Raw genomic sequence first — 19,263 nt, 5'->3', positions numbered from 1 at the left:
AAATTGTAATTACATTATTAATGCTATTTATATGTTACTTGTCTTTCATCTACATATTTCTAATAAAAGAAAAATGTCAACATCAATCCTAAACCTTATAACGGAACGTTTTGTACTCGTTCAGAAACACAAAATCAATATCTTAAGTTATAAGTCAAATAAAACTGCAACTTAGACAGGTTTATGTATAGAACAATATTGTCTAATTAAAATTCATCAAGTATAATTGTAAATTATGGAATAATAGGAAAAACTCTCTAACATATTTTGACGTCAATGATGCAGCAAAATGTGTACGTGTGACGCAGTTTCAGGACGACTAGCGATAAATGTCAGTCGTCAAAATCAGTACCTGCGTGTGCTTGAACGTGAATAAAACAAATTGATCACTTTTTTAAGAAAAAAATTGTTTCCTACTCTACATAAACTCAAGTGATGTCTCTGAAGCTGAACAAATTTGAGACTCCAAGCTCTGCTAGCTCAGATAGGTAAAACGTGTACGCTAACCTTAATTATTGTTTGTTTGCACAGCTGTCTCGTGTCAACAAATTTATCGTTTTGCAAAGGTTCTTTGAGTTCTCGTTCAGAAACTACTATACGAATTCGTTGATTTGATGTTTTTAGTAGTAGTACCAGTAATAAATACTGTTAGTAATGTGTATGTAGTCTGAATCGATCACTTTCATAACCTATGCATCCACACATTGTGATTTATTTTTAGAATTGTATTTAGTACTCAGGCATCTCGCTTAGTTCTGTACAGTTTCGCTATAAATCGCGCACGTGCTTCATACCGCTAGTTTTCAGGAAATATATCTTATTCATGAGTTATTTAGTCATTTACAATTGATACAGATCATGTACCATATCCTTCGCAAATTCGTCCGTGACGAAAGTGTAGCCGACGTCAAAATATTATAGACATGACATTTGATTTTCCAAGTATTCAAAAAAAATGAATTGAATCTAAAAATATTAACAAATCCCACAAATTCAATGCACATGTTATAAAACAACAAACATCCATGTGATAACCATAATGTAAATAAACACACATGCAAATACTATTTGATAAGATAAATAATTTTTAAAGTACTGACTTAGTCACACATCATGATAAAAAATACAGACTCAGATTTTGTATTGCTGACATTGAAATTAAAAAAAAAAGCAAGGTAAAACCTCATTTGATTGTTGTCCAACAATTCAATATAAAAAAATTCTTTCTAAATGAATATAGCAAAAACCATGATCTGTGAAAACAGTATTAATAATACAGATTGATCTCATACACCAGTCCAAACAGTGACAAATATTATTAATGACAAAATAATGAAATTTGATTGTACTCAATTGTATTATACTGGCCCGAATGAATCAAGTGATTTTAACTCGATAAAATAAATGAATGACTGGTCTTGTTTTGTGTCCACATTATAAACAAGGTTAATAGATCTCGCACATAAAACATTCAGCGGTCTCTCTCTTTAAGTTATTGGCATTTCCTTATATATTTTATCAATGTCGTGTGTGAATATTACACTGATATATGTAAAGAGGTTTTGTCTTGAAAAATAAGATTTTTACTGTACATTATTAGATTATTTTTAAATTACTTAAAGAGAAGATTGGATTAGTCGGTTATAGCACATAACATCAGCTCTTACAGTGTCTGAGAGCCTTAATGAGGTCGGAGAGTTTGAGAAACATAATTAAATTGCATTGAGTTACTACACTAGTTATTATCAACGACTTTCCTTGTATTCTTCCTGTCTATATTCATGTGTTATAGCAAAACATGTCAATGTACTATGGAGTAGGTGGAGGACATTATCTTATAATTTGCTAATTATGGAGCAATGTGGCATAATGAACTGTCGTAAAAAGGATTTGAGCGATAATAAATTGAATTTCAATTCTTAAGATTCATGCTTCTTTTATTTTTTAGACCGAATAAGTTTTACGTTACAAATACGTAATTAAGATAATTATATAATAATGTATTTGAACATAAATTTGTTTATTTTCATCTGTATTTCTTATTTGCAAGAAGGTTAAATGTTTTCTGTACTGTCATTTTGATGATTCGTTATAAATTTTTCAATATAGCAGCATTGTCACTTCTTTGTTTAACTAGTGACACAGAATTGGCCCTAGAGCCGGAGCAGGTGTTCCTAGATGATGAGGACTACACACGAGCCCCGGCCTCACCTACAACCGTACCCAATGTACGGACATATAGACCACCTTCAACAGGTATGTGTTTACTTAAAATATATATAAGTATTGTTAATCAATTATACATAATCATATATATTGAGATACTAAGAATTTTTTAAAATATTTTTAATTTATAAAAACGTAGTTTTTTTATTAATTAAATTAATATAATCAGCTGTATTAGAAATTTATTTTTATTACTTAAAATAAAAATATAGGAAATATAGATAACTCATAAAATTATAACAAAATAATGGTTATATAAATTTATTCTCGGTACGACTATTGTAATCTATAAGAAATCTATGAAGGTGTAATTAAAATATTTTTTCAATTCAACTAATCTGTTATTGTGTCTATCGACTATCCACTTTGGTTGCACGTTTCTACTCGGCAGTATCTTATCATAGCTATAACTTCAGCTCATTAAGATACCGGCATTAATTAATTATAGAGAAAGACATGATAATAGTTACATTAATTTCACGACAGTTATCGTCCGTCATCATAACAATGGCGTTATCGTTGGGGATGTTAATAATGTTGACCTCCAGAAGACCAAGGTTGCTTACTTGTTTTAAATCAACAAAGTTTTTAAGAAATTAAATGTTCGTTAATATGTTAAATAATAAAGCACTTGACCTGCTTTCCTTTATCTCCACGTTCAAAGAAATCAGGATTTTAAAGGTCAAGTTTGAATGCCATTAGTTTTTTTTTTATTATTTTTAACGTAATATGTTAATGTATGTATAAAATTATGTTTCTTTCTATTGGTTTTATTAGGTTCGAATATAATGAAGTCCCCCCGAACGCCTCGTGTTCGTACAGCGTCTATGTCGCAGTCGAACAAACGGACAGCGGCGGGTAGCATTTTACACGCGGACAGACGGACTATATATACAGCTGGAAGGCCCCCTTGGTATAACTGTACCGGGGGTCAGGAGGTGGAGCCCTTTCTTATAGGTAAGTCAGAAAGCGAGAACCTCAAAGGCCCCACTACGTAACAGTCAGGGGGCCTAAGCTTTACAGAAATAACTTTTATCTGTAACTTGCAAAATGCACGTCTAGTAAATGTAGTTTCAATGGAAAATTTATTCTTTAGCTGATCTCTCACTCATTGGACACGTCACGACAGTTAAAAGCATAACTTATTGATACTAAAGTCGTGTGATGTATATACAGGAGTTATTTATTTGCTACGTGCAGCCCGCGGCCTCGCTCTCCTAAATCGATATTTCAGATATAAGTTGCAGTTTTACTCGGGTGTCATATTTCTGAATAACTACTACTCGTGTTTCAAAACGTTGGGTTACTGCTTTTTCATTACGAATAGCATAAATCGATGTCGAAATTGAACCCTGAATATTTAAGAGATATAATTCGATGCAATTTTTTTCAGCCGTTACCAAACAAACAGACAAACAAAAAAAATAAGACTGCTTTTTATACCAAATAAATTGTCGAAAGTAAATGAGTAAAAAAATATTTTAAAATGTCGAACGACATTTATTTTAAATGAAACTAATATTTTGCGGATTACACTAAGTACGCGTATTTTATTGTTATAAAAACTACATACTCCCGAGGTTTTGGTTAATTTGAAGCAACCGTGATCACCAGCAGACGAGATGTGAAGTAAGTTTTTAAAATAATAAAATACGCGTACTTAGTACAATCCGGAAAATATTCGTTTCATTTATATGAACACTCGCGAAAGTCTTAGATCTCATGACATTTATTTTATTTATAAGACTGAACGACGTTATGACATGAGGCAAAGTTCAGAGATCGGGAATCGAGATCGTGACGAGGAAAACAGTTGGTAATTATAGACTATGAGAAATTGAATGTTACTAAAGGTATCTGCGGAGCGAGCGCGTCGGGGAAGACGACTGTCGCCGAAAAAATAGTAGAATCCCTTAACATACCCTGGGTCACCATCGTCAGCATGGACTCCTTCTATAAGGTCAGGTCACTATGAATATGTAAGTAGGGGTATTGTGACGAAAGACTTTTATAAACAGACAAACATTTAACTATCGAATCGCGTTCCAAACAAGCACCGACCATCACTGACCTCGTCATATGCAGGTGCTGACGGAGAAGCAGCACATAGCCTCGATGCATAATGAATACAACTTCGATCACCCGGACGCGTTCGACATGGACCTGCTGGTGGGGGTGCTGCAGAGGCTGCGCGAGGGGAAGAAGGTCGAGGTGCCCATATACAACTACGTGACGCACTCCAGGGAGAACAGGACGGTGAGTGACACGGAAACGAAATAATACAGAGAATATGACATAACGTCGACTGAACCCTGATGACTCTTCCATGAAACCCAAGGTTCCGTACCATCCCGATTGGGAATTCCTATTCTGAACGAATATTTTTTACCTAGTCTTGTACTGAGTTGGGAATCGTGAGAAGGAAAAGCACTGTCAAGCCACCCCCTTTCAATCTGTCAAAATTTTCATAGTTTACGATTGCGTACTTATGTATTGTAAGACGAACATACAGTTTAAGCCTCGTCTACACAGCGCGTTTAATGTTAGTTGTGTTTCAGAAAACAATGTACGGTGCGAACGTCATAATATTTGAGGGTATTCTGGCGTTTTATAACACGGAGGTGCTGAAGTTGCTGGATATGAAGGTGTTCGTTGACACTGACGCGGACATCAGGCTCGCGAGGAGACTGAGGAGGTGAATATATTACCCAAAACACATTGCTCTCAGATGATGTTTTTTTTTTGGTACCCTCAATTCCTCGTAACAGACGTAACATACAGAACTGTCGATTCTGTTAAATCATTACTGATACAGATTACAGATACCATGCCCTATATTTATTAGACCGGCATCGAAAATTATAAGTATATGTAAAAAATGGGTTTCGAATGTGTTAATGAAGTTCAACTTGAGAGTAAACAGACTGTTTGCCACGTGAGGTTACGTTATAGACTACCTTCAGGCGAAATGAAATTCTAGTTAATTAAACTAACTTTAAAGCTATAATTGAGGCTCTAGTAAAGCGGTGAAGAAGTAGAAAATATTCATTGTTTTTGGTCACAGAGATATCGTCCAACGAGGTCGAGACCTCGAAGGCGTCCTGAAGCAGTACATGACGTACGTGAAGCCTTCCTACCAGAGTTACATAGCGCCGTGCATGGCACACGCGGACATTATAGTGCCGAGGGGCGGAGAGAACAAGGTGGCCATTAGCCTCATAGTACAACACGTCCACAAACAACTACAACTGGTGAGCATCTGCGGACAGACAGACATACACACAGTTTTGGAAATATTTAGTATGTACACATAAATACACACATCACTTATTACATAGCTGTAAAAACATCACAGTGCAAATACATATACAGTCGTAGAGAGTGTTTTATACTCAGCCATGGGTACATTGAATGTACTACACTTGACTAACTCGCTAAAACAACCGATTCACATTCGTAGTTTTAAAAATCATTGTCTACACAAATACTTCACAAAGCAGAATGACACATACAAGTAACGATGATACGATGTCTGTTCCAGCGAGGCTTCAAGGTCCGGGAGAAGTTGGCGGTGGCGCACATAGGCCAGCCAGTGCCGGACTCGTTGTACGTACTCAAAGATACCCCGCAGGTTGGTGTTCGATATTTTTTTATATAAATGTATAAAAATTTCCTTGTATTCCATGGCTGAAGAGAGAGAGAGAGAGAGAGCATTCCATGACATAAAGACCGATCCCACACACGGGTTTTATATCACAAAGTGATAACCTTGAGGGAAGTTAATAAACATGTGTATAGTATTATTCGTATATAATTTTGAGATAAATCTTAATATCATTTGCCTGACATCAAGACAAGTCAAAGGAATTTATTCATCAACCCTCAAATTTTAACAATTTTCTTAATTTTTTTTCAGTTTTATAAAAAACATTTTTAATTCTTTAAACTTTCATATAATTTAATTATAACAATATCCGCATAGTACTGTAATAAAAAGCAGCTTTCATTAAATAGCTCTTCCGAAGCTTCACACTTATAACATACGGATAGCCGTATAGTGATAGTAATAGTGAATAACGAGTATGTATCTCCCCTCCCAGGTCCAGGGTCTGCACACGTTCATCCGCAACAAGGACACTCCCCGTGACGAGTTCATCTTCTACTCCAAGCGTCTCATGCGCCTGGTCATAGAGTTCGCCCTGTCGCTCATGCCCTACTCCGACCACTCCGTGGACACGCCGCAGGGGATTCCCTACACCGGTGACTTACATTCAAATATATCATGAGCTACACTGTTGTGGAATAGGAGGAAATTGTACGAAGGTTAAGAAGACTTAAGATTCGACTATAAACATAGAATAAAGGTGTATCGGCACGAACAGGATCTGACCTGGCGTCTAAATAGACGATCAGTCATCATTCAGTTGATGATTCAGACGCCAGCTGCCTCCGACAGAGGGACGGAGCACGGTTTAAACTCTAGTTATTTTAGTTGTCCTTAAACCTAAGTAATATACCAACAAATACCACCCACACTTATTTCCAGCTGATATAGATATTTCCAGGTTTTAAATAATATGTTTTGCTAGGTCGGAAGTGCGACGTGGAGAAGATCTGCGGCGTTTCCATCCTCAGGGCGGGAGAGACGATGGAGCAGGCCGTCTGTGATGTGTGTAAGGACATACGGATCGGAAAGATCCTCATCCAGACCAACCAGCAGACGGACGAGCCAGAGGTACGGACTGTGTGGAGGGAGGGCTCGTGTTATAATGGTTTCCAGCTTAATGTTGTGCGGCAAATATTTATTGAATTAGAAATTAATTAGTTATTGAATATTAGCATTTGTATTGCTAGGATTCATTAGTCAGGGATCGATTTCAGGGTCACCTCAGTTCATATAACAGTTACCCTGAAGTCTGAGCCACAATGGCGTCCTATCGATCGCCACAAGTGTAGTGTTCGCCATTAATACTACGTTCACCTCTCCAGCTGTACTACCTGCGCCTGCCGAAGGACATCAAGGACTACCAGGTGATCCTGATGGACGCCACGGTGGCGACGGGCGCCGCCGCCATCATGGCCATCCGCGTGCTGCTCGACCACGACGTGCCCGAGACCAACATCTCGCTCGTGTCGCTGCTCATGGCCGAGATCGGCGTGCACTCCATAGCGTACGCCTTCCCGCAGGTCGGTGGAGGGAGTTAATACGTCACTGTGTCTGTGTATGTGTGCGCGCGTATGTGTGTGTCAAATTCAGATTAGATATGGCCGAGACTGGAGCGCTTACTGGTGCCTCACGCCAGGATGACATATTCTATTGTATCTGTATACAGTCGCATAGTTGTAAGTTCCGCCTTGAAGTGATAGCTATATAGCGTATATAGCATACATGATTGTCAAGAATGATCTAATCAATAGTATAATACTTAACAGAGGTTAGACTCCAGCTGTTCGACGTGTTGCCATTTTCGGTCAGTTAAGCGTCTCTCCGGACACTTTGTCGATGTAAATAAAGAAGTATAACATTATATCTCAGGTAAAAATCGTCACATCGGCCCTGGACCCGGAGATAAACGAAAAGTTCTACGTGCTGCCGGGGATCGGCAACTTCGGGGATCGATACTTCGGTACGGAACCCGCCGACGACGAGTGAGGAGGAGCCGCGACAGACAGACGGACACGCCTTCCACGCCAGTGCTGCACGTATGTGACGGAAGATGTTGGCAACACAGCTTCTAGTGTTTATCATAGGATATATTTTCTTACCGCAGCGACCAGGTCGGGACTGGAGGCAGTTCTGTGTAGATGAATGTTAACCATATGATATAAAGTGCGTGCACAAGCATTGTATTGCCGATATCTGTCCGCGCGGATATAGACTGAATGCCGTTCACTTAAAGGCCAGACTCGCCTGCCGGTGACGAGCGACTGGATCTTCGTACTGCTCGCTTCGTTCTAGCTTCTCCGATGCTATGGGAGTGTTTATATACCAAATATTTAATGTATACAAACGTGTATAAAACGTCTAGTCATTTTTTTTAGTGTCGTAACGTTGCTATCAGCGAAATTATATTAGTGTATTATTATTTAATGTGAATTAAATTATTTATTCTTGTGAATTACTATTATTGTCTTTAATATTTGTTATCTATTCTTGAGTATCGTATGACACTTCCATAGCAACACCCCTGTATGCAAACGTGCGAGCCATATTGTTTTAATATAATTTTAAGAACTGTAATCTTCGTACCCAAATCACTTGATGTGTATTGAGAATAACATATAATATTGTATTATAGGTGTGCTCTATTGGAGAACCTAAATAATGTTCTGTTTGTAGATATAGTACTGATAGATTGTATTGAAAATTAATATAGCACAAAGGTACATGGATCTACTGCTAGGGCTACAGAATATAATCAAAATACATTGCACAATCCGGAGCCAGGAAATAAAATGAATGTATATTTAAATAAATTTTCCCCTTTTTATTGTGACATTTAAAACATTGTAAAACACTACATTAATTATCTATATGTAAGTACTGGAGTGATACTGTCCGGATCAATAAATGTCTATCTTCAATCAATGTATGCTATACTAAGAGTATTTCCGAGGTTTACTTGTTACGAGCCACAAATGAACTGATCCCATGGAATTGTTCTATAAACATTACAGGAAATAATGTTGTCCTGGAATTCCATGGAGAAGTTGCAACGCTAACTCCAACCCAAAACATTATGGTGCTTTTATGAAATGTACTGTGTTCAAATACAATAGATGTAACCTGACTCTGATCTTAAACAGATTGTAAAGCGCTCATTCCGTTCTCTGCCACACTTTATTTACTGTAGGTGATACGTTTCTAGCATGTTTTTTAAGTTATATGAGTGACAGACAGACTTACGTTTGTAAGTAGCTTATTTTTAATGATCATATGCTGCCGAATGACTGTTCCGTTATGTGGGGAACTCGCTGTAAGATAAACGTTTTAGTTGTAATTTTTATTTATTAGTTAACTTTAATTTATAAAACATTTTCTCTACACTTAAACCGTGCTTAATTACTATTATAAGTTATGTATGTGAACCTGTATTTATGGTGGGTGCGACTGTCGCGCGACTTATCTGTCGTTCGTCCGACTGTCGCATATTTTCTCTTTGTTATTCTAACTGGTTTATGTTATGTACATATTATGGCACAAGCGTGTTAGTACCACATGTAAATTTCTGTGAATATACAATTATAATGAAACAAAACCAATAAAACTTAAGAATACGTCACTGTCTTTTTTTTGGTCGTTTTTTATTAGAAATTTTAACTGAAATCTCTACATAACAGTTCTGAAGATCTCTACATAACAGTTTTGAATTAATTGTGAATTTCGTTATATTAATTCGTGTATGAACCACTTTTTGACATTAACCAATGTCACCCGTCACCGAAAGTTGCTATCACAGTTCCTGCGAGGTCCGTAGCTGGTAGCATTACAGATATTCTAAATATTATAAAATATACTATTTTAATTCATTACGTTATAATTATATCCTATTAGATTATATAGAAACAATGTCAAGTAAGTATTTATTTATGCATTTGAAACTAAACAATGCTGAAAAAGTCTTTATAGCATAACAATAACAGTTAAATAAAATACTCCAGCTGTCTGTACTTATAATCTAAGAAAACCTTAAAAATTAAATATAATTTAATAATATAAGTAAATCTTATTATTCGGTCCTAAGTAAACGAATCCTTTGACAGCTATGTCATTTAGTTTTGAAGGTTATTTTTTCATGTTCACACGTGGTCGCACGCGTCTAGGTATCGTTGGAAGACCAATTCGTAATTCCCGCGCCTCCCGCTTTGTATTTCAGTTTGCGCTTGATTTTTCCTAAAGACAATATTTTTGCATTTTAGATAAGTTGATAAACTTTAAAATGATAACGTTTTCTACGTACTTGTATAATTCTTCACACTCTTCCATAGACACGTCTCCGCTCACTAGTCGAGCTCCGAAGCCGCTGTAGTATGAGGAGTAACGTTGCTGAAATAGTCCGATTTTGTTTAGGACTTTTAAGACGTGACGTACGGAATAATAATAATCTATATTCTTCGATTACAAAATCAAACTGTTAACTAAATTTTGTATAAATAAAGTATATATAAAAGGTGGATAGTGATAGTCGTGTTGAATGAAAGGGGGTATTATGTTAGAAAACTTAATAAATAACATAAACACTAATTTAATTTACGTATAACTTAAATTTTTAAGATTAAGCTGAAATAACTACGGTGTCTTATTAAATATAAGTTAGTAAAAATAATCTCGATTTGTTAACCTTATCACATCGACCAACCTGTACATGCTTCACGAACACCTGTTCTGCGAGCACAGCGGCTGCGACCCTGAGTCCTCTGGCGCACTCGTCGATATAATTAATGTACATCGCTAGCTGGTCACGGATGGTACCGCCGCGGGGACACAACACTCGCAGGGATATCCCACCCGGGGGGGCGGAACCCTAAACACGAGTTATAGAAGAGTCGAGCAAATTATATATTAAAACTTAAAAGGTCTAAAATAACGACAACTGGGATAATAAAATTTTTGTATTGTTATAATATGTAATCTATTTCTATCCTATAAAAAATATTTTTTTTCCTTAAATAATGGGACCCATGAATAATATGATAATGATGATACAGTTGTCTTTCAAGTTATTTTGGAATCCTTATTTTTTGGGAGGACCTATTTAAACATAGTAGCTTTGAACTATGACTGATGTTGCCACGTCAAAAAATAATTTTCAATTCATCCGTCAATTAATGCACGTGGACAATATAAAGTACTTGAAATTACCCAAATTACATTAATCTTTGTCCGTTTTAAAATATTTCTTTAACACTCACTTGATCAATAATACATTTCAACATGAGCGTCATAGTCTTAATGTCCGAGGGATCGAAAGTATTAGTCATTGTCACTCCTCCGAACGCGTTGTAACTGTGGAAGAACTTTGACATAAAAACGACGATTTTTGGATATTATAGTATTCGGAATGAGCAATAATGGATAAATAGCTTTCAAATAGCAAGCAGCTAAAATTGTGATGGATCTGACAATAGTAAAACAATAAACTTACACTCCAGCTAAATAGACATGTTGTCCTGGAGGAGAGCACACTTTATAATAGCGATCTAAACTATGGAACTTCAGGAAGTACAAGCAGCTGGTCACGTCCCACATGTACCTATTCAGTGTATCGCTATCAAAGTCACATCTCGGTCGCCATATCTCCGTACTTCTGCAGTTCTTACCAAAGCTCGGGTACGGCATCAGCAGCAGCTGACATTTATAACTCAACCTGTCCCTGTATTCCGCTGTTATCTTTAAAAGTTTAGCGAACAGTTTGATCTCTCTGGCGACGTCTGTTTGGAACACAGCGTCGTAGCCCTCCCTGTACGGCCAGAGGAGGAAGCATTCGGCGTTCAGACGCTGAGACACTTCCAGACATTTCTTGATCTGACTGGCTGCTTGCAAGAAAGTTGTCGCTTCGTTACTCGTGAAAGCTCCTGACGCATATCTAAGTATGGAAAACTACTTTAATGTAAAAATTCTATTTATAATAAATCCATAGATATTATATATTCTATAACCTCTGATGGGAATGCAGGTCGGGCGCCATCCATAACAATTTGATCTGTGTTTTTTGCGCCATTTCCGTTATATAATCAGTGATTTCATCCCAATTACTTTTGTTTTCTTCCCAGTTGTCTGTTTGTGGCACTAGATCATAATCAAACGCGGTCCAGTACTTCACTCCGAGCTTTGTACAGAAGTCGTAGAAAGCTCTGATACAACGTTTGCAATTATCTATGGTGTTTGTGTGATCATCCCATTGCCGGTTAAAAGTAGGTCTTCCTTGAGCATCTGAACCTAAGATATCGGGATTTGATCTTTTTTAATGTTTTCTAAATACAAACCTACATATTGTTTACCCACGTTATACTCAATATTATTCATAACTAGAGAATTTCTTACCGTCATATTTAAATTCTGTGAAGGATACACTATATTTAAGCCATTCTTCCATATCTTTGGACAGTATTTTCTCTCCGCTGTTGTAATGGCGATAGTAAGCTGTGTCTGTTACAGTGGCCATGTTGTTGTACTCTATTCTGTCTATGCCTTAAATTTAATGTCACGAACTATTACACTTACAAAAATTAACACAGGTTTAACGTGTATTTGCTTACTCAGAGTTTCAATACATGCGCATATCTCAATTACATACAACAATCACTTAATGACCGGATTAACATGATATGTTAGCTGTTTGCAAACAAAGAACGATCCTACTACAATAAAAATCGGGAAAAAACTCTAATTTGTTTTTATTTAAACAAGTATATTAAAAATGATTATCATTACTATTTACCTTGAAAGTAGTCAATGTTTTCTGTCCTTGCATCCCTAGTTTTCTGTCTTTTCCCGGCTTGGACGTGGGACATCGTTAATTATTAAAATTAAAACACAATAATGTCATATAGTCCGGGAGTGTTGCCAGCTCAGAGCTTGTGCCCGGCCAACAGGCGTCAACACTCTTATATGTGATGGTATGAATGGAACCAGCGAGGCGTTGTGTGTCGGGTTGCGCTTTGTTTTAAACCTGTCCCGAATCAGCAACCAGACATTAACATTGTATTCAAATGTAATAAATACTATACGGACACAAATTTTTTTTTAATGACTTCGTTAAACACATACATTATATACACGTAAGAATTATTTTAGTAAATCTATTTTACGGTCGTTAGATGTGATCTGTAGATTCTGTTTCGTTTTATAATCAATAGATCGGAAAGGTTTCGCTGTCGGTTCAAGGTCGTCGTAATTTTACGCTTTTGTATCGTCATAACCAAACCACAGATTTCATTTATTATTTTTTATAGGAATCGTAAACGATTTGGCGTTTCACACTTCGTGATAACCAAGTTTTATTTATATAAATATTTCTTGGTGCTGCAGAAAATACATATGACTGGTGTCGGCGGGGCGACTTACCGTATGAACTTCAATAAAGTCATCTAAAAACCACGAACGGATTCGTGACCCAAAAGAAACACCAACCATTCGACGAAAATGGCCGAATCAAATAATAATAATAATATTTACTTACTCACAGTGTAATTTTTTTTAATTACCTCCATAATATAGTTTTTTTTTTTAATAAAACAAATACGAAACTGTAAACTATTTTATTGTTAATCCTATATAAACATCCATAACAAGCGTGCGACGACGGCTATTAGTAACATAAGTATGGGCACAGGAAGCGAGGCCTTGCTTTGTTTCCAATAACCCGACACTTCCCCTTTCTTCAACGGTTTCACTAAGCCGGGCATTTTAGGTTTATCAACAGGGTGTCCCATCATGGAGAACTTCGAGGCGCTCGTTATTCTGACCGTAACCAGCTTCCCCATGTATCTCTCCTCCTTGGGCACCAGCACCTGTTCGTAGAACTCGTTGTGTGCCACGTAATAGTTTTTGTCGTGGGACACGTCCGTCACCAGCACCTCCTGTATCTCGCCGACCTTGTGACCGTAAGGTTCATACGAGCGGAAGAATTCCGATAATTTCTTCGTCCTTTTCTTGACGTCTTGAGGCGGGACCTGGTCGTGAGAGAAAATTTCACTACAGACAACAAATATATACCGTTATATATAAATATATATTATTGGCTCGTTATGTAGAAAACCACGAAAAAACTTAACTTGACTCTATAACCAGTAGATTAAACATATATATATAAGCTCACAGAAAACCTGTAGTCACGGAAGTCTATACTAATGGACAAAAGCTAAGCGAGCGAAAATGTTCCTTATTTGTTTGTCATAAGGTTCTCACTCGTGTCATGTTAGCGGCCGGCGTGCCCGGGCGAGGGAAGAACTGGTTGATGAAGAGCGATGAGAAGCGATACTTCATACAGAGCTGCATGGTATCCTCGAAGTCCGCGTCCGTCTCCGTCGGGAACCCGCAGATGATGTCCGTGGCTATCGTGATCCCGGGGACCCTGGGGACGACGAATCTCATCTATATCTATACTCTATATCTCATCTATATCAACTCAGTGTATAGCCATTCCATTCTACTAAACCCTTTCCAATCTCCAGGCCATGTTTTCGTATATTATTGTACACAGATAGTTCCACCCTCACTTAACAATCCTCTAAACAGTATTAAGTAATACAAAATCTTGGAAATCTTATAACAAGAAACCATAACGTTACTGGAACGTAAAACGTTAAGCTCAACTAAACAATTAACCAATCCACTTACCTCTCTGCGAGGTAGTCCACGACCCTCTCGAAGTCCTTCCTGGAGTACTCCCTCTTCATGTCGGCCAACACCTGGTCACTCCCGGACTGAACCGGCACGTGGAGGAACCTGCAACATCACCAGCTGTCACCCCAGTACTTCCAAGGATCTCCAACGTACCACAAATTACACGGTGACTTACTGTTCACACTCGTATGTGGTCATTTCATTGACTTATTTCTATATACATATTTTTTTAAATTTCTTTAATTTTAAATATGATAAGATGTATATAATTGCTATAAACGACGTCACAGCATTAGCTTTTGTAAATACTTTTTTCCTTTCAATTAGATCGCAGCATTTGCAACACAATAGTCCACAAATGTTCAAGTTGCGTGTTTGGTGTGGTCGTTTAGATTATACATATAAGTTACTGCAAGCGAAAACTACTGTCGACGAGTGATTTTGACCAAAAATTGGTAATAATTTTAAGATTCCTGAAAATCTGTTTTCTTTGTTGGTACTATAGGGGAGTGGAATGTATTATATGTAGAGGTTTAGAAAAAAATAATTAAAATCAATTAGTGTTAGTTTTATATACTCTTCTAGGGGAGTTACAAATGTAACCTGCGATCGACAAAGCCGGCGTAATGAATTTAAAGCACGGGATATTACAAGAGTGTGTGACTCTGCGAACTTCACAAGTGCTAGTGAACGCATTTAGTCCCCACAAGAAGCGAATCAGATCCAGCAGACCGCAGCCATAGATACATAAGCTAACTTAATTTCTTCTCTGAAAATAAAAACCGTCGAGAAACAAAAAGAGGTGTGGAGATATTAAGAAGATGCGGCGAGGAGGTTTTTAAAATTTTTATCTAAATTCAGTTCGAAATACTGTTTGCGACGGGATAATTCGAAGAACAGAAATAGCGCTCAACCCGGTGTCGAGTCGGTCAGGGAATTTTCAACTTAAGTTTGTCTTAAAAACATACATATAATACTATCGGCGTGATTGTTTTCATATATTTGTTGGCTGAACTTTTGACATTCAATGTCCCAAATACTTGTATTATGTTTTATGTCAATCATCCAAGGTAACAGATATCCTCTAAAAATTAAAGTCTATGGAACGGATTAAAATTTTCTTGAACATTGTCGTCGGATCTTTGCCTTTCTGTTCTATCGTGCCTTCATCCAAATTGACGTTTTTTCCCGCACAGCCGGAAGTTGTACATGATCACTGACAGTATACACATTCTTAATCAGCGTTTGCAGCGCCGCCCTCAGATATACAACAGCGCTCCGTTATCAATCCAGAGAATATTTCGAATATATTTTATGAATATTTTATTTCAAGCTATTTCATTAGTATATAAAAATTGTGACGTAAGAAGAGTATAGATTCATTAAAATAACCAAAAGTCTGCAACTAAAATAAACTTAAAACGTTCAGTTAAAATAAAATACATTAAACTTTCTCGTCGGTTGTTGATCGCTATAGTCACATTTTTTATTCACACTAAGCAACCTCTGATGCGCGGAGAGGTCAGTCGTGCCGTCTACTCACTTATATACCCTGGGATGGTGCATGATCTCGGCGACCTCGGCCAGGTGCTCCAGGATGTAGGGAGGGTTCGTCATGCCCAGGCGAAGACGACAGCCCTCAGGAATAACGGCCACCAGCTGTTTGAGGAGGTATGGGAGGGACGTGCCTATGTCCCGACCGTATGTTCCTTGAACAATATGTCGTTGTCAAGTGAGACTGGCGTATACGATGAGGTCTAATGTATGGAGTAGTGAGTATTTCTTACCGGTGTCTTCGCTAGTCAGCCATATTTCGCACACTCCCTCCTTGAAGGACTGTGTCGCCCTCTCGACTATTTCCTCCGGGGGATAACTCCCCAGCTCGCCCCTCGCGTGTTTCGTTTTACAGTATGTACACTGGTTCAAACACCCTGTATTTATCGGTATGATCTCTATGAGGGGATTTTTCCTCACTTTCGGGAGCAACAAAGAAGCCCCGCCCGCCTTCCGACCCTCCTCCGTTTTCTTTTGACCAAAAAGACGCACTGTGTGACCTGTTGAAAAAAAAGATATATATTATATTATATATTTATAATTTAATAAAAAAAAAGATCCCAAACAAATGACACTGGGCAAAAATTTAATAAAAAAAAAATATTAGCAACATTATAGAAAAATTATGAAAAAACTGTAACGCGAGCCGACAACCCATACTATAGTTATTGAGACGACTGAATCAGCATATTAATATAAGTCACACATATGACTCCTTTTGAGTATAATGTAACGAGTACTTTTTGAAACTAAAATACCTCATTATTTAAACAGTTGACTAACAGTATTTCTGTTCGTTTTATTTTATTTTATTAATTTTTAATATCAAATAAAGTATTCAATGAAAAAATGTTCCGTCACACATGCTTGCTATTTGAGTAAATTATCAACAAATATTTTTCCATAAAATTGATACTGTTCCAACATAGTCAATATGTCACCGGTACACTCATCTTTATATACAAAAGAAAGTTGTGTTAGTTACACTATTTATAGCTCAAAGACGGCTGTGTGGGTTTCGCTGGAAAATTGTGGGGAGTTAGGTTGGAATCAGGAGACGGACATATGATACTTTTGAATTCGTTCAACAAAAAAAAATAAATTTGCTAACAAAAATCAAAATCTGTTTATTTACTGCCTCTGAACTGGAACACTTCACCTGGTCACACGAACAGAGTCGCGGGCAGAAGCTAGTATTAAATAAAAATTCTGTTATGTATTATTAAGACTAGAGCGGTGTTGTCAAATAATATGGTGTCAAGTGTAATGTAGGGAGATCACTTTATGTCATGAGCTTCTGTCATTCAGTCTTGATACTCAGCATGATACACATGCTACCAATTTGATATAGTTCTATTGACGACTACAAATTGAAAATAAATAGCATTTACCTTTCAATGTTTCCTCAACGATCTCAACGATTCTATCAATCTGGTGTACTCCGACCACGCTGAGTCCCGCAAGATATCCCGAGCGTGGGGCTCCCTGCGGCACACATCCGGCTAACACCAAGTGGATACCGCGCCTCTGAGCCAGTTCAATCTCATTCCTGAAGAATATTAGCTTCATCAGTTTAATATAGCTCCAGTACATAAGAAATAAATGGATACTTATTCAGTTTTTTCAGACATGGTTTGGATTACTGAAAACCTATCTGTTTACTATACTTTATAATTTGAACTCTTGCAAGATTGTCTCACAATTAAAATAGACCGGATCTTTATTTAATTTTACTTATTCAACTAGAAGATGGATATCAATATAAAGATTATTAAACAGCCAACTAAGATTTACCCAAGTATTAATTTAAAGAGATTTTTATTATTTAAACTACATACAACTGCAAAGCAACCAAATGTCAGGATGTTTCGGTTACTTTGCAGCAGCCGTGCGAGATGAAAATGTCAGACGTTTTCATAAAATAAAGCATAGTAAATCCGAAAATATAAGATTTATTTAACATATTAAACATTATTTGTTTCTTTATAGAAATAATACGAGTATCATGATATTATAGGATTAGTGAGTGCTATACTTCATTTTTAAAACTGTGGGTTGTAGAGTCACTAACTATGACATATAGACTTACTTAAAATGGTCTTCAGCAGGGCTCTTCACAGTACAAGAGTTCAGCAGCCACAGCTGTGCAGAAAACTTGTCTTCTGTCAGTTTGTAGCCATGTGCAGCCAGTAGACCTGCCATATACTCTGAATCCGAGTTGTTGTGTGCACAGCCCCATGTTTTCACGTAAATTGTTTGAGTTCCTTCAATTAATATAATTATGCCGTATTACATTTTACTTATTTTTTTATTTTGCGGCAAACAAATTTCGTTATTTGATGATAAATAAATAATGAGTAGGTTTATTAATGTTACACAGATGCTTTTTTGTTAGTATTATCATCTAATCATTATAAACGGAACTTAAATATGTTACAGATATTTTCTTTACATTTTATACTTGTAAGAGGTTACTAATAATAGTAGGTTACCTGGTACAACACTCTCCAAAATAACCTTCTCAACACATTCCGTCTCCTTTTTTTCTTTCTTTTTTGACCGGACGCTTACACTTTTCCTACTGGCGTATCTTTCTTTTGGTGTGATATCCTGTGAAGATATTAAATCCTCAATATCATCAATAAACTCCGATACGGCACCTGGCATTTTCACGTTTGTCAATGTGACATTTGACATCTCAGACCAAAACAAATAATGTTCAGAAAAGATATCTTTTTTAAATGTGTCATCAGCATAATAAAAGAATAATAAGATAGTAAAATTTTTAATGAGTGATAATTATTCAAGACTAAGGATATTTTGAAATAATAAATTTCACTTTTAAAAGTACTCGAATTTCAAAAACAGGGTCTCTCATGGATTTGAAAGTTTATATATTTTTTTATAATATTAACTTTCAATAAGCATAAGCAGAATTGATATTTTAATTTGGTATTTTTACGAATATACTTCTCTTCTTAAGATTTTTTTTTCTGTAGACCCATTCTTCTTATTTAGGTACCGACTACAAAATTTATAACGAATATATTATAATAAATAAAGAAATGAATTGATGGACATGGTACACAATGACAGCAGTAACCCCTGTGATGTACGAAGTGTTAACGGATGTA

The 19,263-nt window shown here is 36.7% G+C and overlaps 3 protein-coding genes across 4 annotated transcripts; 1 reads left to right on the top strand and 2 right to left on the bottom strand.

Annotated features, from left to right (window-relative positions):
* The first annotated feature begins 319 nt into the window (after nt 1-319).
* On the top strand, nt 320-9,504 carry LOC116772392 (uridine-cytidine kinase-like 1). Of its 2 annotated transcripts, XM_032664569.2 has the most exons (12): nt 320-488; nt 2,138-2,256; nt 3,004-3,183; nt 4,080-4,186; nt 4,312-4,482; nt 4,785-4,921; nt 5,291-5,477; nt 5,768-5,857; nt 6,327-6,486; nt 6,816-6,961; nt 7,216-7,413; nt 7,763-9,504. In XM_032664569.2, the coding sequence occupies exons 1-12, from the start codon at nt 436-438 to the stop codon at nt 7,877-7,879; spliced, it is 1,665 nt and encodes a 554-aa protein (XP_032520460.1). In that variant the 5' UTR covers nt 320-435; the 3' UTR covers nt 7,880-9,504. The 2 variants fall into 2 exon arrangements, with proteins under 2 accessions (XP_032520460.1, XP_061378167.1); XM_061522183.1 differs by lacking the exons at nt 320-488; nt 2,138-2,256; nt 3,004-3,183 and having other exon boundaries at nt 4,086-4,205.
* Nucleotides 9,505-9,579: 75 nt separating this feature from the next.
* LOC116772465 (xylose isomerase-like) lies at nt 9,580-12,794 on the bottom strand. Its single transcript, XM_061522182.1, has 8 exons — nt 12,669-12,794; nt 12,272-12,418; nt 11,887-12,166; nt 11,373-11,813; nt 11,140-11,233; nt 10,587-10,751; nt 10,188-10,273; nt 9,580-10,120 (listed from the first exon to the last, which is right to left on the bottom strand). The coding sequence occupies exons 1-8, from the start codon at nt 12,739-12,741 to the stop codon at nt 10,027-10,029; spliced, it is 1,380 nt and encodes a 459-aa protein (XP_061378166.1). The 5' UTR covers nt 12,742-12,794; the 3' UTR covers nt 9,580-10,026.
* Nucleotides 12,795-13,473: 679 nt separating this feature from the next.
* LOC116772464 (threonylcarbamoyladenosine tRNA methylthiotransferase) lies at nt 13,474-18,822 on the bottom strand. The gene is made up of 8 exons (XM_032664663.2): nt 18,622-18,822; nt 18,219-18,393; nt 17,521-17,678; nt 16,363-16,629; nt 16,119-16,284; nt 14,570-14,677; nt 14,138-14,303; nt 13,474-13,902 (listed from the first exon to the last, which is right to left on the bottom strand). The coding sequence occupies exons 1-8, from the start codon at nt 18,794-18,796 to the stop codon at nt 13,501-13,503; spliced, it is 1,617 nt and encodes a 538-aa protein (XP_032520554.2). The 5' UTR covers nt 18,797-18,822; the 3' UTR covers nt 13,474-13,500.
* Between the last annotated feature and the right edge of the window lie 441 nt (nt 18,823-19,263).

This window comes from Danaus plexippus, chromosome 12, assembly GCF_018135715.1.
Source record: "Danaus plexippus chromosome 12, MEX_DaPlex, whole genome shotgun sequence".
In the NCBI taxonomy this organism is placed as follows: Eukaryota; Metazoa; Arthropoda; class Insecta; order Lepidoptera; family Nymphalidae; genus Danaus; species Danaus plexippus.
This window is presented reverse-complemented; position numbering and strand designations above follow the sequence as displayed.